Source organism: Gaeumannomyces tritici, assembly GCF_000145635.1.
Source record: "Gaeumannomyces tritici R3-111a-1 unplaced genomic scaffold supercont2.2, whole genome shotgun sequence".
NCBI classification, from domain to species: Eukaryota; Fungi; Ascomycota; class Sordariomycetes; order Magnaporthales; family Magnaporthaceae; genus Gaeumannomyces; species Gaeumannomyces tritici.
In genome coordinates, this window is record NW_008804546.1 from 325,697 (window position 1) to 345,008 (window position 19,312).

General features: G+C 59.3%; 8 protein-coding genes across 8 annotated transcripts; 4 read left to right on the top strand and 4 right to left on the bottom strand.

Annotated features, from left to right (window-relative positions):
• Positions 1-347: 347 nt before the first annotated feature.
• GGTG_02659 (hypothetical protein) lies at positions 348-684 on the top strand (the record flags this gene model as incomplete). The annotated part of the gene is made up of 2 exons (XM_009220434.1): positions 348-372; positions 437-684. 2 exons carry the CDS (start codon positions 348-350, stop codon positions 682-684), a joined length of 273 nt encoding a protein of 90 aa, XP_009218698.1.
• A 1,337-nt stretch (positions 685-2,021) lies between these two features.
• Positions 2,022-5,975, bottom strand: GGTG_02660 (hypothetical protein). Its single transcript, XM_009220435.1, has 2 exons — positions 2,714-5,975; positions 2,022-2,593 (listed from the first exon to the last, which is right to left on the bottom strand). Exons 1-2 carry the CDS (start codon positions 3,366-3,368, stop codon positions 2,280-2,282), a joined length of 969 nt encoding a protein of 322 aa, XP_009218699.1. The 5' UTR covers positions 3,369-5,975; the 3' UTR covers positions 2,022-2,279.
• A 26-nt stretch (positions 5,976-6,001) lies between these two features.
• On the top strand, positions 6,002-7,031 carry GGTG_02661 (hypothetical protein; the record flags this gene model as incomplete). Its single annotated transcript, XM_009220436.1, has 5 exons — positions 6,002-6,130; positions 6,236-6,342; positions 6,597-6,684; positions 6,761-6,774; positions 6,845-7,031. The coding sequence occupies 5 exons, from the start codon at positions 6,002-6,004 to the stop codon at positions 7,029-7,031; spliced, it is 525 nt and encodes a 174-aa protein (XP_009218700.1).
• Positions 7,032-7,118: 87 nt separating this feature from the next.
• GGTG_02662 (hypothetical protein) lies at positions 7,119-10,489 on the top strand. Its single transcript, XM_009220437.1, has 3 exons — positions 7,119-8,341; positions 8,449-8,703; positions 8,776-10,489. The coding sequence occupies exons 1-3, from the start codon at positions 8,056-8,058 to the stop codon at positions 10,125-10,127; spliced, it is 1,893 nt and encodes a 630-aa protein (XP_009218701.1). The 5' UTR covers positions 7,119-8,055; the 3' UTR covers positions 10,128-10,489.
• GGTG_02663 (hypothetical protein) lies at positions 10,006-12,621 on the bottom strand. The gene is made up of 3 exons (XM_009220438.1): positions 12,150-12,621; positions 11,792-12,071; positions 10,006-11,420 (listed from the first exon to the last, which is right to left on the bottom strand). Exons 1-3 carry the CDS (start codon positions 12,194-12,196, stop codon positions 10,971-10,973), a joined length of 777 nt encoding a protein of 258 aa, XP_009218702.1. The 5' UTR covers positions 12,197-12,621; the 3' UTR covers positions 10,006-10,970.
• A 112-nt stretch (positions 12,622-12,733) lies between these two features.
• On the top strand, positions 12,734-14,830 carry GGTG_02664 (hypothetical protein). The gene is made up of 2 exons (XM_009220439.1): positions 12,734-14,507; positions 14,583-14,830. The coding sequence occupies exons 1-2, from the start codon at positions 13,093-13,095 to the stop codon at positions 14,608-14,610; spliced, it is 1,443 nt and encodes a 480-aa protein (XP_009218703.1). The 5' UTR covers positions 12,734-13,092; the 3' UTR covers positions 14,611-14,830.
• On the bottom strand, positions 14,777-16,057 carry GGTG_02665 (hypothetical protein; the record flags this gene model as incomplete). Its single annotated transcript, XM_009220440.1, has 2 exons — positions 14,777-15,675; positions 15,814-16,057. 2 exons carry the CDS (start codon positions 16,055-16,057, stop codon positions 14,993-14,995), a joined length of 927 nt encoding a protein of 308 aa, XP_009218704.1. The 3' UTR covers positions 14,777-14,992.
• A 580-nt stretch (positions 16,058-16,637) lies between these two features.
• Positions 16,638-18,612, bottom strand: GGTG_02666 (endoplasmic reticulum mannosyl-oligosaccharide 1,2-alpha-mannosidase; the record flags this gene model as incomplete). The annotated part of the gene is made up of 2 exons (XM_009220441.1): positions 16,638-17,447; positions 17,584-18,612. The coding sequence occupies 2 exons, from the start codon at positions 18,610-18,612 to the stop codon at positions 16,638-16,640; spliced, it is 1,839 nt and encodes a 612-aa protein (XP_009218705.1).
• Positions 18,613-19,312: the final 700 nt, after the last annotated feature.

The following is a 19,312-nucleotide window of genomic DNA, read 5'->3' on the forward strand; positions in this document are numbered from 1 at the left end:
ATACTGTAACCCAAAGCCGCTGGCAAAGGCTACTCCTAACCGGGAGATCTCCCCACGCCTTCCAAAAGGTTGTCTATCTCGCTCGTCGGGGCGGACAGTCGCCATTCGGTGCTGCGATATGATGCAAGTCCAAGTATGACATATCGTGGCCGTGCTTAAGTTTACCAGGAAGGCTCAAGTCACACAGCTCACTAGTTCTAAGCACGCTCTCTTCTCGCCTTCTAGATTTGGCCTCTAGACAAGGTAGGTTGGCATTTCGGTCTGCAAGTACAGCGGTTGGAGTATCTAATTTTAAGAAATCAGGCGAACACACCTTGTTCAAACTGCCGCCAACCTTGGACACCTGGATGGTGTGTGTGAGGAGGAGGATGGGTATGCAACCTCTTCAACTGGAGTTCACATCGCAGACCCAGGCAACATCCAACATCCACAGTAGGTCCATCCAAGTCTGCAGCCGGCAAGGCGCACAAACGCGGCACGGCCCAGTTCGAAGCCCGTGATAACGCCCTAGCGCGGCATGAGTCGCCACCTGCAAGCTGCGTGGTGACACATGCCCGCATAGCCGCGGTCCGTATTGAGAGGCGGCAGAGCAGCGAGGATGGATGGGTGGTATCCAGGCAGACGAAAACCCACACGCCCCCTCCTCCCTTCTCCTCCTCGAGCGCGCTTATCAGGTGGCGGTGATGGCTGCAGAAAGGTTTGCCGCGACATGCGGGTGTGGCCACCTTAGGGGCACCGGCGTGCCTGGGATCATCATGTGCTTGTGTCGTGGTCTATCTGGACTTGGCCTTTCAGAGCTTCCCCGCCTAGGTGAAGCCATCCAGCCCCCACACCCTTCTCGGCCTGGCACGGCTCTCTACTGGATCGGCACACCCTCGCCACGTACACGTCTTGCTGCCAACAGCCGCAGCCCGCATGCTCGCAGCTGCATAGGTAGGCACCTCTAGGGGACGCAGCGGAAGCCGAGCTCTCATGTGCCCTAGCTATGTGTTTTTTGGTTGGCTTAAGCAGGCGCGCGGTGCCGCAAAGGTGCACCCGCACACCACCTTCCCTTCTAAGGGCGACTTGGTGGTTGGCTTTAAGGTCGCCGGCACGTATCCTGGTGAATACCCAGATATTGCCAGAGAGAAGTTGTGATGTAAGCGTTTTTGTGCTGTCCGAGTAGAATCCTATCTAGTATCTCAAGATATCGGCAGAAATGAGGGGGCTCGAGGATCAAGAAAGCGACCCCCGCCAGGCGCGGCAGTAGCGGGGCGATTGCCTGATGCGAGAAGCGGGAAGAGCCCTCTCCCGGGCTGGGATTGACAGATTTTGACCTGCAGAACAATGCCGCCATGCGCGCTTGATGCCTGTTTTGGATAGATTCGGATGTGGCTGCAGGAGGTACTTACTAGGGAGGCAGATCTCTAGTGGGGAAGGGGTATGTTCTTACTTGGGCCAAGTCCGGACTGCTGTGCCGTGCAAGTGGCGGTCCCTCCTACACCCACTTGCACCACCACCAAAGCCACTTTGGCCTCAAAGATGCCCAAAGGAGGGTAGGTAAAATGACTTAGGAAGGGTGGCCGCGATAAACATCGCTGGCTGCGCGATTCGATCTGTTCGGGTCCCAGATTCGAAAATAGATCAGGCCGATCTGTGGCGAGGACTTGAGCACCTCGCCTTGCAAGCATCAATAATGTTTCCAACAGACAGAAATCTAACCGCCGACAGTTTCTTTCTAAACATGGAACAGATTTGTTGGGTTTTGGTGTCACCTATTGCACCCCGCAGGCTGCGTTCTGAGGAGGGACTGATGCGCTGATGATGAAGCCGTGACCAGGCGGCTGTTTGAGATGGAGAGAGTCTCAAAGGTAAATCCAACGTCCATCAAAGGGTTTTGTCATTGCTGACTTAACAGAAAAGCGAGCCGCCAACGGACACCATCAACAACCAGGCCGATACAGCCAGCGCCGCAACTTTTCTCGTCCCATCTGATCTTCACCACCCTTTCTTGGTTGTAGATTTCAATCACATCATGGCTCCTCATCCTATACATTATGCTGGAACGGGCGTGCGGGTGATCTGCTCTCTGTATAGCCCTACTTAGGCTCCCTCAGATAGATACTCCTACTCTCCTTGCGCACAATACTAGAACCCCCAAAGGTCACAACCATCGTTGTTCGCCACAGTTGAAAATCCATATTACCCAATACGCAAGCACACCCCCATAACACGTAGCCCCCTCTGCTTCCGCACAACTAAGTCAAGCCTACCCAACCCTCCGCCCCCCTCCCTTCCGCTCAGTACACCTCCGACACCCCGGAGGCCTCCTCCTCGATCCTGACGCGCGAGTTCACGTTGTCCCAGCCGAGGAAGGCCCTCCTGCGCTGGCCCACATCCTTGAGCGTCATGATACCGCCGTCCGTGTCGGCCTTGTAGCCCCACGACACGTTGATTCCCGTCCTGTTCTCGCAGGGCACGTCGGCGAAGTTGTCAAACTTGATGTCCACCGTCGTCGGGTTGTTGCCCACGGCTTCGAGCTTGCAGCGGATCACCTCATCGCACCGGACCATGTTGAACCGGAAGAGCACCGTCTGCACCACCGGGCGGGCGTCTGCATTGTGGGGAGGAGGGGGTTGGGTTAGTGTCACAACAGCACGCCACGCCGGGGAAGTGGAATAGGGGGCGCATGAGGGGGATTGTCAGAAGAGATAAGTGACCCGAGCCGACTCACTTCGTGAAAGATTCCTCACAACCCACACGTTCGGGTCACAAGCCTCCACCTCGACATGTCCACCCCCAGCATACAGTCTCCTTCCGGCTATGGACGCAGCCCGACGGCTGCCGCCCCCGCCGCCGCCGCCGCCGCCAGAATCAGAGTCGTCGCCCTCGCCGTGGTGCGGCCGGTTCATGTCAGCGTCCTCGTCCGAGGGGCGCGTCTTGGCGCCGAGCTCGTACGAGGGCTCGGTCCTGGTCGGCGCCCTCCTGAGGCCCTCGAGGTCGCGGTCGCGGTAGGCGAAGCTGGCGTAGACGCCGCCCGTGACGTTGACGACGCTGAAGACGGTGAAGCCGCTGCGGTGCCAGAGGCTGTGGACGCGGTAGACGCCGGCGACGCCGCCCTCGCGGCAGGGCACGTCGTAAAAGGTGTTGTTGATCCCCTGCTCGTCGAGGCTGTGCGCCGTGACGGTGCACCACGTCATGGGCAACGCCGGCTCGGCCGACTCGTCGATCATGAACTGGTACGTGCACAGCGGGCCCGACTGGTTGACAGGGACGTGGTCCTCGCACACCTTGTTCAGCCCGGCCATCGTCCAGGCGCCGACGATCTTTTCCGCCGCCGCCGAGAGGCCGAGGGCCAGGACCAGGCCGAGGAGGAGGATGAGACGCATGGCGAGACTCGGTGTCGGCCAATCAGAGAAGATATCTCAAGCGCTGTCGTGAGTGAGAGGGTTTGAAGCGATGGGGATGGCTTCAGTTTGTCCATCGGCCGGGTTAATTCTCGTAAACTCGTCGGTATGCGGTTTTCCTCGATCTGGGTCCTTTATATCACCCGCCGCCGTCGCCTGGCCATAGCTCATTCCTTTGCCCCACCCTCTTGTCCATTTTCCCATACTCGACCATGGTCGCATCACCAGACCAAAACTCGTCTCGACTCGTGTCCAAGCCTTTGTGGCCAGCAAGCGGCTCTGGCATACCATCTCTGTCCCACATATGCCGGACGCAGGCGCCCGTCACGCATGTCACAATTAGGCCGCATGTTTCACCCGAGATGGGCGGTGGTCGTCGCTGGTTGAGTGGGCTGTGCTACTCAAGGACATCAATCAGCATACTTGCTTCAAATGCGTGTTTACGAGGGAATCACACGCCAAGAAACCTGGCATGTTTGTTCTCCTTGCTTCAAAAACGGCACACACACTCTACGGGAGTAACCTCTCTTAACTCGATCTGCCCGAGCCTGTATCCGCGTGCTGCCCTGCTTGGTTCGTAAGGAGTGGTTGGACGTCTGGTGCCGGGTCGGGCTTCCTTTTGGGCGAGCAAGGACATGGTTTTGTGGCATTTAAAACGTTGATCTTCTCGACCGGGAATGCTTCGGGCCAATGTTTGGTCTTGATTCTCTGGTTGCACCACGGGCTGGCGCTAGCCATATTGAGGAAGCAGAGGCGACATCCATCGAGAGATCGTATATCTGCCGCTTGAGAAACCACCAAGGTCGCCTGCCCGCAAGAAGTGGTTAGACTGGGGTTCAATGCTTGCCATTTCGAGATGTGCTCACCCGCTATGGAGACCAGATAAGCATGCTGGAGTGACAGCAGACCGATGGAAAAAAGGAAAAGTAGCTCAAAAGGGCGACCTAATGGAGACTCAGCATAAATTTTCCCTGCTTCGGCAAGTCAAAGATGCTGCTGGATGCATCTGACCCTAACCAGACAATCTAGCCTTAAGCAAAGATACTACTTAGTAGTCTTCTGCGAACGAAAAAAGACGAGAGCGTTGGGACCAGCCATCATAGTTACCGTGGCCGACCTGGCCGGGTACTCGAGATGTTCATGGTAGCAATGATACGAGTGAGACTGTGGGTGGCCACATGGACTAGACACTTGGACGCACACTTTCCTGTCCGATTGCTCAGTGGCAACCCGAGAGCAAGAAAAACAACGAGCCCACCGTTGTCACCAGCGAAGGTGCCACAGGTATGAAGCCCGAGGTTGCACGTCCACTTGCTTTCTATCCGCGCTTTGGCCCCGAATGGTCTCGCCATGATGATGACCTGCCGGAGAGAACGAGGCAGGTGTTTTGTCCAAAGGGGTTTCTACCTCCGTAGCACTCGGGGGTATCAGGCCACACTTGGTAACCTGCACCACCGCCGTGATCGGCGATCACGTTGCGTCTGTGCAAGACCCATGTGCTCGCGTGATTTTACTGAGCCTAGCCCAGCCCTTGGGGAAGGTTCCGGATGCCAGATGAACAGGAGAACGCCACGACGCTTCCCTCTGCCATCTCCATTTGTAAAAGTCTCTTATGGACTTGGATGATGTATTGACTTCGCTGATGCCAGGCTAGGCAGCCACGTCATTGGCTCGAGAATCCATATCACATAGGTGCTTGCCTGGGCGCTATGAAAGGGAAGAGAGGGGGAGGTGGCACCCACACCCGGCATATCAAATTACAGCCCCCTGCAGGCGTTCGGGCTGCCGTGCGGGCTACCATGGCCAATGCCATACCGCTTAGACAGGGTAGGATCCGGAGTACCCGGCCCATTTGCGAGTCAACGGGTGGGAGAAAGTGCCAGGAAACTGCGGCCAAGCCGGGAGAAGTAAAGTGCCATCAGCACGGCTTGGCTAGTCGGCGGTAACCAAGGGTGCGAGCAGGCGGCCAATGGGTCGACAGGAGGCAAGGGCGACGCAAGCCAGTCGATGGCCTTGGAGGATATGCCGGGGGGCTTGTTTTTTGCCATCCCAGGGAAGTCCTGTGTATGTTGGTGCGACTCGGAAAGCGAAGGACTGGGTCAGGCCGGCAATCGATGGCCTCGGCGGGTGCGTCTGTTGGTAGGACGTTGTCCAGCAAAGTGGGGACGATCGGGGGATAGGCCGGGCCGGCGACACGTGTGATATGGGAAGACAGAGAGAGAGTCGAGGACGGCGACCATCTGACACTATCCACGGATGTAAGAGCGTACAGGCAGTGGGTGAGTCGTGAAAGAACGAGGCGGCATCAGTCGCAAAACCTTCAGAAGCAAGTTTGGGGGCGGAAGCACGGGTTGCCTTGGGTTTTAAGCCTAGACGGCGCCTTGTCGCCCATGGATACCAGGAATTCGATGGACATGGCAGGCTACATACCCAGAACGAGCAAGGAAAGTATTGCTACTGCAATTTTGCTACTGTGTCTGTTGTGTCTGCCGTGGCTGTCTTGGTACCTCGATACTTGATGCCGCCATACCCCACTGACACCGACCGCCATGTCACCCTCACAGCGATGTATATTGGAGTATGTAGAGTAAAAAATTGCTACCAAAAATAGAGCCATGTCGGGTGCAAGAATTCGCTCACTGAGGGCCAACGGTCAGCGAAGCGGGTGGCTGGGATCCACCAGGGATCCACCAGGCGGCACCTCATTGGCGTGCGATTCTATCTTTGGCACGACAGGAGGGCCAGTTCGTCATCCTAATCTCCGCCGCGGGGAGACGGACGCGCCAAGGGCTTGCTGGCTGCCCAAAGAGGGAAGGCGCGCTGCCGTCACATGGATCCATTACTAACAGCAAGAGCGGACTGCCGGTGCCGTTGTATCGGGTGCTCGATTCGCACTCGTCGCCGTCGATTGCGGAAGCGCGACAACGGGCCCGGATGTCGCTACTCCCGAGTCGGGGTAGGTAAGACACGATGCAAGAATGGCAGCATCTTGGAGGGCTTCATTGGGGGCTGTTTGTGCCGATGCTGGCTTTACAGCCCTCGTCTGTCTGAACAGAAGCCACAGACCTAGAGCCAGGTGGGTACTTCAATAAGGTATTAACCAACTCACAAGGCAACAGCCAACAAGTCCAGCCTTGCTTGATCCTTCGGGACACCAGCTGATGTGAAAGCGCCAATAACCTCAGGTGCCTGCACTGGACTTGTGAATAGTACCGCGCGCCTGTCAGAGGAGGCTCTATCCGGCAAGCGCACGGCTGCGTGGCTGTCGGGCACTGGCCTCGGATCGGGCTGGCTGGCGGTGAGTTGGGTCGCGTGGGCCACTATTGGGGGGGCGCCAGCGGAAGCTCAACCGCCCTGACGCTTCCAAATCCCAGCAAGCGGTCGCGTTGTAGGCCGGCGCTTGTGGGACCCCAAGCCTGGTGGGCGGCCCAAAACCCCGGCCGTGTCTTTCCCAATAGAGCCTCCCCTGCGAAGATCACCTTCCCGTCGGGCCAGTCACAGGCCACCATGCCCTGGTCGCAGCTGCCAGAGTGGCCTGACCTACGCGCCGGCTTCCAATGTCGCGCTGGAAATCCCTTCCCCCCACCTATGCCCGCACAGGCCTGCGGCGACTCGCAGCGTGCAGGCACGACGGGCAGCGACTAGCGGGGTGGAGGGGAAAGAAGAGATTTTTTGTTTGCCCTGCAACCCGGGCGGGCTGGTGGTTGGCCTGGCCGTCAACCCGCTTCCCGCGCCCGCCAAAAGCCCGAATTTCACCACCCACCATCCACCAGGCGTTGCCCGATCCCCTCGTTGGTGGACAGCGAACAGTGGACACTGGACTGGTGGACTCGCTCACAGTCTGCCTGGGTCTTCGTCTCCCCTCATTGGCTCCCGCTCGCCAACCCCTGGCCACTCACTCTGGATCGATGACCTCCCGTGCTATTATCGGGGCAGCGGGATGCGATGTCGCCCTTCTCGACCGGGGGGGTCGGTCGCGTGGCCGGGGAACATCGCGCTGCGAGTCGAGGCTTGCAGGATTCCACGAACTAGCCAGTGCTTGCGTCTTTCCCTCTCGGGCCTAGTTCCGCCTTGCCTCCCCCTCTGGCCGCCGCCCTTCCTCGCCCCAGCGGCTTGGGAGAGGGGAGGGTGTGGCAGCCAGGGGTGGGAGCGGCTGCACGTCCGCTATCGCCGCTCGGGTTGGATCTTGGGTGCCATTGGCGAGGCGGAGGTTGTGCAGCGACGCTAAATTGCCCGAAAATACATGCGTGTGCCGCCACGGCGCCACGGCAGCGCACCACAGGGCGCTTGCCCTCGGCCGGCTTACATACATACCAAGACCCATCCATCCATTAAGACCTACATGTCTACATACATACTCACATCCCTCCGCTCACGCATGCAACCTGTTCTGGGTCCATTGCCGTCTTGACCGTCCCCTGATCCTGATCTTACCCACCACCACCAAGCCGGGAGGTGAGGACGACGAGACCAGGCAAAGTTCACGGTAGACAGACGCCCAGAACCAACTTGGATCATCGTGGACCAGGGAGGCAGACGTTGCGCCATGGGAGATCCGTGAAAGCCAAGCTCGCTTCCCCCTCCCCCACCTACCACTCTTCTCGACTCGCAATATCATCCTTCGACTTCAGCCCGCCCGCCGGCTCTTTGCTTCTCCAGTCAATCAACCATGATCCCTTCAATACGAAGGATTCTGGCCGTGGCAGCCGCGCTGCTTTCGGTCTCGACGGCGCTGCAGGTGGCGCCGGGATCCCCATGCGCCTCGGCCTGCCTCGACCGCGCCGACGCCGACGCCTTCGACCCGAACGCTTCCTCGACGACCGTCTCCGACATTGTCTGCGATGACCAGGACTTCACCTCGACCGTAAAGGGGCTCAAGTTCAAGGAGTGCACCGAGTGCCTGCAGTCAAGTAGGCATGTCAGCGGCTCCGAGGCAGACCTCTATTGGTACTTGTGTAAGAATGCCAGCCTACCATTCGATACTTTTAGGGTTGAGCGTGCTCCTAGTCGAGCCCATGCCGCCCTCGTGGCTAGCTAGCTTTTGATACTAATCCCTAAACAGACAACCTGCGCTACGCCGCCAACGTGTGCATTTTCAACTACCCAGCAGCAGTCCAGAACAAGTCATTTGCTTGTCAGATTCCTCAAAACTGCGGTGCTCTCTCAGGTGCACTCAGGGTAGGAGATCTTGCTCCCGACAACGGCACACAGCTCGCCTACTGCAACGCCGATGGCAAGAAGATGTCGGCCGGCTGGGCCAGGACGGGCTGCCACCAGTGCCTGGCGACGGTGCCCGACATGTGGTTCTTGTCCAACTGTAGGCCTCCTTAATTTCATTCTTGTCAACTAATAATGAAAACCGCGCGAAACTAACAAAGATACAACACAGTCATGGTCGCTCTCGACGCAGCCTGCCAGCAGAACCTCAAAGCTGGTGACCTGATCGGCCTTTCAGCTAGTCTCTTCAACCGCTTTGCCGTCAACGCAACCGACCCTCCCCAACTTGAGACTGGGCCACCGCCGCCCTCGGGTACGAGTATGAGCATGGGTACCATTATTGGCATCGCCATAGGCGCGGCCCTTCTCCTCCTCGGAGGCGTCGCTCTCTTTGTTGTCTACTGGCGCAAGCAGCGCCGCATCAAGGCCGAGGACGCCCGCCGCGCTGGCAACAACGACACCCCCAACGGGGGTGGCTCTGTCGCTGCTCTGGCAGTCAACGGTGGCGGCCTCGGCAGCGGTGGCGGCGGCTTCCTCGGGGCGGACCTGGCCGCTCATGGAAGCAGCATCCGCGGGGGGTACACCATGGATCACAAGAGAGAGTACAGCCTGACGTCGCTCAACCCCTACGACCCCAACGGCGGCGACAGCGGACGGTACACCAGCAACAGCGACTATTACGACCAGTACGAGAAGCAGCAGCAGGTCGCACAAAAGTTTGGCGTATACCCTGCTGGAGGCGCTCTGCCCGCCCACCCAGCCTACATCCCACGCTCCGCCATCACGAGCATCCAGTCGCAGCGTCCTAATAGCACCGACTCTAGGGGCTCGCGCAACACATCAACCTCACAGCAACAACAGCAACAACAACACCCCTCACCTCTACAGCAGCAGCTCCAGCTCCAGCACCAGCACCCAAGCCGCGCAGCAGCCGCCGCCGCCGCTGTCCAGCCACGCAGCACGCCACCACGTGGCACCCCCGAGCCAATAGTCCTGGCGGCCCCGCCGCCGGGCAAGCCTCGCTCCACAAAAAGTTCCAGCTCGACGACAACCCCGGCAGTCCCGGTATCAGGACCGACGCCAGGCGAGGCGTATGCCCTGCGGCAGTACCTGGCCGGATCCGACGACAGGCTAGCCGCTGGTCTGAATCTGCCACCACCACCCGCGGGACCACCACCGAGGGCGTCGACATCATCCGCCTCCTTGTCACACCGGGAACAGCGCACCATCGACCCCAACAACATGCCGCCGCCGCCGCCGCCCCAGGCCAAGATCCCGTCCCTCGTCCTGCCCTCGGTGCCAAGGATCCGCGTGCCAAAGAAGTACTCGCCGCCCCAGATCAGCCTGCAGGAGGCGACGCCCGTCGACGATGAGCCGAGCGTTATCACCGGCCCGCTTGACCATAATTTTCAGCACCGCCGCCAGATGCGTCAGCAGCAAGGTGTGCCGGAGCCACAGTCCCAGTCTCCCCCTCCGCGCACCACCCGCTCTTCGCCGCGGGCAGGATATGAGCCCAACTACTAGAAGTCGAGGGAAAGAGGAAAGAATAGGACACGATATAAAGTACCAAACGGGGGATGGCACAGCGACGCCATGAAAGAACGGAAGAAAAAGTAAAAAAAAAGTGAGGGAACGAACTGGGAGGGGTTTGCTTTTCGGGGTATTATCTCCCCCATGATTTTCATCTTAGTGTATTGTTTCATACCCCTTTTACTACGGTAAAACCTGGCGTTTGGGAGGCTACGACGACTTTGGCGGTGAACATTTGGCGCCACAAGGCACATGGGGCATGGGCGACGTGTAGCAGGAAGCTTCGTCTGGCCCCAACACCTAGGCTGTTGCATTTTAATGAAATGGATGAGCACAGGACGTGCCGATGAGTTTGGTTTCTTGAGGTCGCCTATGTGCATGCCGAGAGTCTTGGTCGCGCGTGCTGTCGGCGTGTGAAATGCGCTGTGGTGGTCCCAATCCAATGGACAATAAGCATTGATGCCTTGCTTGCACTCTACGTACCACGGGTACGAACTCGTGAGGGCCAGGGGCTGTTTGTCTCCAGGCGAACGGATGGTGCCAAAATGCCCTCTGTGCTCGCTTCTTCACTATACCTTAGCCCAAGACCAACGTAGGCAGGCAGAAATCCTTGGCAACATGTGTGGTGCCCACGAATGCGCATGTGAACTGGGGTTTGTATATGAACTGTGATCGTCTCGTCCGAAAAAAAAAAGTTCTTACGGAGTATTGGCGGTGGGACTCAAGCTCATGAATTCTCATTGCTCGCTCTGTCTAGCAAGCAATCAAGGCTGTGGATAAGGCCAACAGTAATGCATGATTCTAGGACCAAGAACCAACAGACATTAAAGATCGGACTCAGCCCAGCCGGTGGCCAGCTCCCCGAGTTTTCCACGAGTCGGGAAGAGGGCCACTGCCAGCAGAGGACCCGGTCGTCCTCCCAGACCCTCCTCCGAACTGCGCCGTGCCGTACGACCTCCGCTCAACTTGCGCCGTCTGAATCAAACGCGACATGAATGCCGGAGTGGACAGGATGTTCCTGCCGCCGCCAAACTCAGGCCAGATGCGGAACAGGAAGTCGTGAAGGTGGGCCGCGACAAGACCGCACATCTGAATGAAGAGCTGATCGGGCCCAGCCATGACCAGCGTCGCGAACAGCATGGCATAGGGCACCAGCTGCGCAGGGATGGACAGGAAGAAGAAACTGGCCTGCTGACCCCGCTGGTCTTGGGTGCCTGTGTATGCCAAGGCAAGAACGAGGCCCTGGAGACAAAATGGCGCATGGGTGCCAGACAGGTAGTTGAGCCCCTGAGCAGGTGAGGAAAGAGTTTCAGTTAGCGAAACTGTTATCCGAGCCCAATAGCCAGGTAGAAAAATAGACAAGGTTGAAGATATGTAGGGAGCTTAAAAACCACCTGAGCGAGGTAGAGTATATCTCGGCCCAAGCCATCCATAAAGACATCCCACCATGCCTACACCACGACCGACCCTAAAGAGGTATGCGAATGACGGGTCGGCCGAGATGCAGGGGTGATCTTCCTCATTTCCAGGAACCGTGATAGCAGTAGAGGCAATGCACTATCCGGGCAGATATATGAGGTGTATGTTGGGGAGAGCAAAAACAAATCATGGTCAAGGCAAGCATCATAAACCACCGAAAGTGTGCGGACAAAACCTACCATGATCATGACAGACACGGTCGTCAGGTACCAGACGACATCCTCCTTCCTCGAGAACTTGGGATTGGAGGTCTCAAGTTGCTTGACGTAGGAGAACAGAAAGTACGGATCGAGGACGATGCCCAGCTGCGGACCGCTGAGCAAAAAGTTGGTAGCGAGGCGCCAGATCTGAGGAGGGATCATTACGAGGTGGTACGGGTCGAAGTAGATCCATCCACCGGGGATGACGCCGAGGAGTCTGACCCCGACCGAGGTCACGAAGACGGCCGCGGCTAACGTCCTGGGTGGAGCGAAGAGCAAGTTAGCAACGGAGGACGAGGACGGGCGTGTTGCCGGCAGTATGTGTGGTCAAACGTACCGAGCAATAGGCGGCGCGGCCCAGAAGTTGTCCATCAGACCCGACATGCTAACGTCTCTCGTCCGGGACGGACCGAAGAAGGGTCGCAAGCGTGGTCGGCAGTACCTGGGGATGGCCTTGAGCTCTGCTTTTTTTTTTTTTTTTGTGTGCTCAGATGCAGCTGCGTTTCCAGCCAGCTACAGAGTCTTGAGGAGTCTTGAGCGTAGGGCTGCTGGCGGACAGGAATCAAGAGAGGGGAGCAAATGAAGAGCAGCAGCGGTAGAATGGTGTCTAGCGCGTGTTTGTTTCAGGCAGCTGGTGTTGAGGAAGAGAGCGCGGGACGGTCACAGCAGGCGGTGCTGCGGGTGACGTTGACCCGGTCGAATTGAAGCGTGTCATTTTCTCGGTTGGAGAAATGGCAATGAGAGAAAAGGATTTCTTAGAAAGGAGTGGAAGAAATCAAAAACTGGCCACGCCCTTTTCAGGCAGGCTGGAATGGAGCTTGTGTGGGGCCCTGGCAGCCGTCTGGGTGGGGGTAAGGGGTAGGCCAGCTGTCAGTGGATGGGAGTGGGTTTTGGCCAGTTGAGCTCTCAACTCCACTTGTAGTCGCCATTTTCCATATTCGGTCTGCACGTACCTTGGTGCCGCGGCAGGTGAGTGGAAGAGATGGAAAACTGAAAGGGCGCGCCCTCGGCAAGTCTCGCAGTGACTCAATTGGCATTGGGCTCCTGGCTGGTGAGGGGTTCTGTGCTTGTTTGCGGGTGGTGGCCGCCAGGGCGCTCGTCTGGGGCAGGTGTCGACGATGGTGGCCTCGACCCACTATTTTTATCCTTACAGTGACTCGACCCATTGCATTATATCAACTTTATATCCCACCGTGGCATAAGACTGGTCGAGCCAATTCGCATCCATTGTGGCCTGGCTGCCTGTCGCAATTCGATTGCCCATCTCCCTAGATAAAGCCATGACCTCGCAGGCTTCGCGGTCTACGGCAGCGGCCCTGGGCCGGCTGGGCCAGCTCGCCCGACAGGCTGGACAGCGGCGGCAGCAGCAGCAGGTGCGCTTATACTCGGCCGCCTCGGCCGACGCCATCCCGCCCTCCAAGAAGAAGTACGTGCCCTCGAGCGGCACCTACCCGCGGGCCTTCCGGGCGTCGGGCATCGTGGTGGGCGTCAAGCCGGGCAACAAGACCAAGCCCGACCTGGCCCTGCTGGCGTCGGACGTGCCGTGCGCCGCCGCCGCCGTCTTCACCAAGAACCGGTTCCAGGCGGCGCCCGTGACCTTCAGCCGCGACCTGCTGCGGCGCAAGGGTAACGCCGGCGTCGCGGGCGTCATCGTCAACTCGGGCTGCGCCAACGCCGTCACGGGCAAGGGCGGGCTCGAGGACGCGGCCGCCATGGCGCGCGAAGCCGACCGCGCCTTGGGCGGCGATGACGGCACCCTCGTCATGAGCACCGGCGTCATCGGCCAGCGCTTGCCCATCAAGCGCATCCTCGACAAGGTCCCCGCCGCCGCGGGCGCCCTGGGCGCGTCCCACGACCACTGGCTCGCCTGCGCGCGCGCCATCTGCACCACCGACACCTTCCCCAAGCTCGCGTCGCGCACCTTCCACCTGCCCTCGTCGCCCGGCGTCGAGTACCGCATGGCCGGCATGATAAAGGGCGCCGGCATGATCCACCCAAACATGGCCACACTGCTGGGCGTCATCGCCACCGACGCCCCCGTCGCCCCTGCCCTGCTGCCCGCCGCCCTGCGCCACGCCGCCGACCGCTCCTTCAACAGCATCACCATCGACGGCGACACCTCGACCAACGACACGGTCGCCCTGCTCGCCAACGGCGCCGGCGGCGGCCGCGAGGTCGCCGACGAAGCCTCGCCCGACTACGCCCGCTTCCGCGACGTGCTGGCCGCCTTCGCCGCCGACCTAGCCAAGCTCATCGTGCGCGACGGCGAAGGCGCCACCAAGTTCGTCACGGTCCGCGTCGTCGACGCCGCGACCGAGGAGGCCGCCCGCAAGGTCGCCAGCACCATCGCGCGCTCCCCGCTCGTCAAGACGGCCCTGTACGGCAAGGACGCCAACTGGGGCCGCATCCTATGCGCCACGGGCTACGCGCTCGTCTCGGAGCCCGGCGCGCCCGACGCCGCCGCCGCTGCGCCCGAGGCCGACTCCAACATCGCCCCCGACAGGACTAGCGTTTCCTTCGTGCCCACAGACGGCACCGCCGAGCTCAAGCTGCTGGTGAATGGCGAGCCCGAGCAGGTTGATGAGGTCCGCGCCGCAGAGATCCTGCAGCTCGAGGACCTTGAGATCCTTGTCCGGCTGGGCACCGGGTCCGCCGAGGCGACCTACTGGACCTGCGATTTCAGCCACGAATATGTGTAAGTGTCCCTTTTTTTTTCTTGACGTGGCACGTGTGACAGCCGAGCATAGCTAACGTGGATGTTGATTGGTAGGACTATTAACGGTGACTACCGTACATAGTGGCGATTATGCATCTAAGTGACGGCCATGTAAACTGATGTCTTTGCTTTCATATCATGATAGACAGCTGGGGAAAAGGCAACTATTTACAGCATCTAATATAAAAAAGACACTTGGACACGAGGGCTATCCAGATTTATCGTGCGGGCACCAATGCAGGGTATGATGCATGTTTTCACCCAACATAGTGATTACACCAACCTAAAATTTCAAATATGCAAATGATGTCTATCATGCGCTCCATCCGTACTCCTGGCTGTCTAAACGTCGGTAAAAGAAAAGATGGCGCATTCACGAAGGGACTGGAGCAAAGCCAGCAAATCAGGTTTGCCTACCTGGGCACCCGACTCCCTCACCTCGCCCCCTCCGTTTTCCCCCGGCACTATCGCCGCTCACTCCCATCCAGCTCCCAAGACTGGTACTGGTGCCCGCCCACGTACCCGCCCCCGCCGGCGTACGAATCCCCCGGCGCCTCGTGCCGCGCATAATCGCCCGGCGCCTCGTACGGCTTGTGCTGCTGTGGCGGCGACCCGTAGGCGCTGCTGCCGCCCTCGAGCTCCCCCTCCTTCGACGGCGCGCCCGCATATGTTGCGTTTTCGGCAGAAGCGGCGGCGGCGGCCGCGCGCTTTTTCCGGGCGCGGAATATGAACAGCCAGACCAGGACCGACGCGGCGGCCAGGCCGGCGATCGCCCCCGCCGCGATGCCGCCTATTGCCGCGCCCGAGATGCCGGCCGCCGGCGGCTCGGGGGTCGGCGTCGGCGTCGGCGTCGGCGTCGAGCTCGGCGTCTTTGCGGGTGTCGCAACGGCGCCGGCTTCCGTGGACAGCGTGGACGAGCTCGAGGTGGACGTCGAGGAGGAGGCCGAGGTCGCCGTCGACAGGTCGCCCATGATCAGGAGGAAGCCCGGGCTGCTCAGCTCGGGCTCGTTGGACTTGAAGACGCCCGACGGGGAGGGGGGCTTGAACCGCAGCACGAATTTGGCCGTCTGCTTGGCCATTTCTATGGTATGGCCGAGAGTCGGGACCCTCCAGTTCATGTTGCCGTTCCTGCGGAGGTCGACGTTCTCTGCCGCGGGCGATAATTTCAGCCTCTATTCACATCGACCCTATCTTCCCACCTCTCTCGGGACACGGTAGCCAGTCTTCTTAACCCAGCAGTGACCATCCAAGACGAGACGGTTGACAAAGAGACGAAACAACTCACCATTTATACGATACTCGTAACGCGGATCGTTAGGGTCCCAAGTTGTGAGCCATAGGTCGCAGACGGTGCCATTGTACGCGTTCCACGACAGGGGGACGAGCTGTCCAAGCTGGAACGTCTGGCTCAAGTCCTTTGCCTTGCCGCTTGGGACATTCCAGACGGCCTCCTGCACCGTCCTCTGGGCCACGACGGCCGACAACAGGAGCGCGAGGCCCGCGACGGCGAGTCCGCGGCAGCGAAACATGATCAACATGAAGGGGAGGCTGATTTGATTATGGAAGGCGAGAAGAGGAGGAGATACGAGATGAACGGGCGGCGACGTGCAATACCACCGCACGGGACAAGGAGGGTCAGGCTGGGCTTTCCTGATCATGCGCACTTTGTGTAACGCTACAAAAAAGTGCTGGCGATGGGCGGGTCGAGTCAGCCGCTTGAAACCAAAAGATCCTCAGGAGGCCGACCATCATCAACAATTCTAAGCGAGCGCGCTTAGGTGATTGGCCACAGTCGCAGACGAAGGATTCAGTGCCGCAGCGGGCTGTGCCGTCTGGGGAGTTAGCTGAAATTAGCTGGCATCGACGCCTTGGGGGCGTCCGGTGGTTGGCGACGCTAGTGCAGCCAAGCCCGCCACAGTCAGGTTGGCACAGCAAGGGAGGCATACATGAGGGTATTTTAGGATATCTCTCGAGTGGGGTAAATTTGATCAATTCCTTTGCCTACCACCCCCTCCTTCCCGGAACGGCAGCCCTGGCGGCAATCGTGAGCAGAACCGGATCAAATAAGGATACTGAGCGTTTTGATACTCGTACTGAGTAGCTTCCTGCTCACAAAGGCCTCCGCAGAGGGTGCGCCTCGGTGTTCAGGACGTACTCGTCTAGACTGACGACATCGGGGGTCGAGTACAAAAGATAGAAATACTTGAGCGTCTCTGCGAGCCAGAAGCTCTCCATGCTGTCGGTGCGGGTCGACGACGGCTCGGGGGCGGTGCAGTCTGCCAACGCCGCGTGAGCAACATCGGTCTGTGTCTGTTGCACAATGTTCTCAAACATGGACCATCCCCTGTCAGCCAACGCCTGTTCGCCCGTTAGGCGGTAGAGAATGAAGATGCTCTCGATCGCCTCGGGACGTAGGATGTAGCGGCGATCATCCACGCTCACTACTCCTGGCGACAAACGCTGCTGACGAATGGTCTCGGCGACGTTAGCACCAGGTGCCGCTTTAGCACGCTCCTTGATACCCGTGTGCCATTCGGTCTCGTCCCACGCACAGGGGCCGTTGCGGGGGCAGCGCGTAACGTGCATAACCTCGGGCATGAAACCTGATGGTGCTGTCTCGTAGGACCACAGGCAGCCCTCAACCAGCTGTCTGGCTACGTCTATGTCGCCGGGGAGGTCGAGGGCGCGAGCGGCGAGGCCCACCATGCCGCCGGCGAAACAGCCCAAGTGCTGGACTACCGATTCCTGCTCAACCTTCGACCAGTGTCTCGAGCCGTCAGCCCGGGCATCGCCGGGCATCAACATCTGGGACGAGCTCTTAGTGCGCGGGCGGAAGAAGATGTTGCGCTTCATGGCAGCGATGGCCTTGACGTAGAGATCGCGGTACATCAGGGAACCGCCATTGAGAAGGAGGTATTGCTGTTGTGTATCAGCGGCGGAGAATCAGCAAGTGTCTTGGTTTGTCACATGCATATCTAAGTCAGGGGCAATAGAAGGGGGCTTGATGGCCCACACCTTGATCAAGAAGGCGCGGGCTATACTGAAAAAAGCTTACCTTTGGAAGATACTCATATGTGCTGTCGGCCATACCGCCAATTGTAAACCACCCATCGCCAGTGAAGTCGGGCTTTTCGGCGTTTACAACCACAGGCCACAGTCCGGGCAGATGAGTCTTGTCTTGTTCGTCCGCAAAGACCTCCATGACGCGCTGGACGGCATCAAAGTATTTGGGGTCGCCCGAGAGCTGGCTTAGGCGTGTAAACTCGAGAGTCAAGGAACCGATCTCGGCTACCAGAAGACCCGGAGGAGCAACCTGGGCCGGGCCACTCCCCCCGGTCCGGGCCTGCTTCAGTTCGTTGAGCCTCCAGCGGGTGATGGGCAAATGGTTAGGCGTGTCGAAGGCGATGTAGAGCATGTCGCCCAGCTCGATGGCCTTGCGCAGCAGCGAGGGGGACCGCCCGCCGCTAATGTCGTAGGCAGCGAGGAAGCCGCCCATGTAGCGGATCGTGGTCTCGAAAACATTGATCTCTTCGAGGGTGCTGGAGCTGAAGTCGATCTGGTCAATAGCACGCACGGCCTCGTCGAACTCGGACTTCATGCCCATGATCCAGAGTGTGTCGAGCGCATCTACCAAGGTGGCAGCCCAGCCGCCAAAGGGGTTGTGGGCACCGCCCGAGATAGGGCGGACCTCGTCACTCATCCAGGCATGCAGTTTGTAGCCATTCCAGGCGTGGGTGAAGTTGCTCTTGACGAGAGCGAGCCTTTCCAGACGGACCTTTCGGTCGGCGGCTGTCTCCTTGGAAAAGACGTGCTGGATACGCGGCATTTGGCGGCCAGTCGTGTCAGGCAGCCGACGCATCGACTCGGGTGGCACGGGGTAGTGAAGCGGGACGTTGGCCCAGCTGAATTGGCCTCCGCCAGCACGGGACCGGCTGCTGCTGCTGCTACTGCTGGGAGTTACCTGCCACGAGCTGGTGCGTGGCAGCCTCGGTCGGTTGTGGTGTAGGAGGAACGCAAAGAAGACGAGGACGAAGAGCAGGGGCAGCGCCCTGCGCTTCAGCGCGTTGAGCGAAGCAATCGACATTGTTGCGATGTTCACACGGGCTGTGCGACACGGAAGCCGACGGCGAAGCAGTTCCAAATGAGTGTCAAGGTGGATGGAGAAGAGCAGAGGGACTGGAGGGTCGCCTCGACGGGAGCGCCAAGCGCGCTAGATGCGGGCTCCTGGTGAGGCAATGGCGGAATAGGCTCGAGCCAAAGACGGCCTAATGATACAATTACTGAATTACACGTTGACTGATGTCGTCGGCTGAAGCAGGGTCCGCCCGGAAGTCAGTCTGCGGCTGAACATGGTTGGGGGTCGTGGAGCTGGCCAAGGCCACTAGGCTGCTCTGTACCGCCCGAACCGTTTAGACGGCAGTTTCCCGCCTGTTCGTGTCTTGCAGTCGCCTTTCTCCTCCAGCGTGCCTTCCCGTGCCCCCATGTTCCTGCCTTCTCTCGCCGTCTTAGGACAAGGTGGGGTGGAGCCAGGCAATCGCGCTGGTTGTTGGTGGTGTCACTCGGATTGGCCCCACCCTCCGCCGCCAAACAGCGCGGGGTGAACTGCCGTTCAAGAGCTGACAAGACCCAACCACGGAAGTCTCCCCATGTTTCCATCAGTAGTCGCTGATAACGCAGCTGCGGTGCCTGCCTCAAATGATACCTAGCTACCAGTACGTATCTAGATCTATTTTGGTCGAATTGCTTGTTCATCGAACAAGGTCCCAGTTGTGAGGCCGACCCTC

What these genes read in the sequence shown, in the direction of transcription:
- GGTG_02660 (XM_009220435.1), bottom strand. Translation starts at nt 3,368, where the DNA reads ATGCGTCTCATCCTCCTCCTCGGCCTGGTCCTGGCCCTCGGCCTCTCG. An exon ending in TGTGAGGAATCTTTCACGAA is followed by an intron (nt 2,594 to 2,713) that starts GTGAGTCGGCTC and finishes CCCACAATGCAG; the next exon opens with ACGCCCGCCCGGTGGTGCAG.
- GGTG_02662 (XM_009220437.1), top strand. Translation starts at nt 8,056, where the DNA reads ATGATCCCTTCAATACGAAGGATTCTGGCCGTGGCAGCCGCGCTGCTT. An exon ending in AGACCTCTATTGGTACTTGT is followed by an intron (nt 8,342 to 8,448) that starts GTAAGAATGCCA and finishes ATCCCTAAACAG; the next exon opens with ACAACCTGCGCTACGCCGCC. An exon ending in CATGTGGTTCTTGTCCAACT is followed by an intron (nt 8,704 to 8,775) that starts GTAGGCCTCCTT and finishes GATACAACACAG; the next exon opens with TCATGGTCGCTCTCGACGCA.
- GGTG_02663 (XM_009220438.1), bottom strand. Translation starts at nt 12,196, where the DNA reads ATGTCGGGTCTGATGGACAACTTCTGGGCCGCGCCGCCTATTGCTCG. An exon ending in GCCGCGCCGCCTATTGCTCG is followed by an intron (nt 12,072 to 12,149) that starts GTACGTTTGACC and finishes CGCTCCACCCAG; the next exon opens with GACGTTAGCCGCGGCCGTCT. An exon ending in CCGTGTCTGTCATGATCATG is followed by an intron (nt 11,421 to 11,791) that starts GTAGGTTTTGTC and finishes TCACCTGCTCAG; the next exon opens with GGGCTCAACTACCTGTCTGG.
- GGTG_02664 (XM_009220439.1), top strand. Translation starts at nt 13,093, where the DNA reads ATGACCTCGCAGGCTTCGCGGTCTACGGCAGCGGCCCTGGGCCGGCTG. An exon ending in GATTTCAGCCACGAATATGT is followed by an intron (nt 14,508 to 14,582) that starts GTAAGTGTCCCT and finishes GTTGATTGGTAG; the next exon opens with GACTATTAACGGTGACTACC.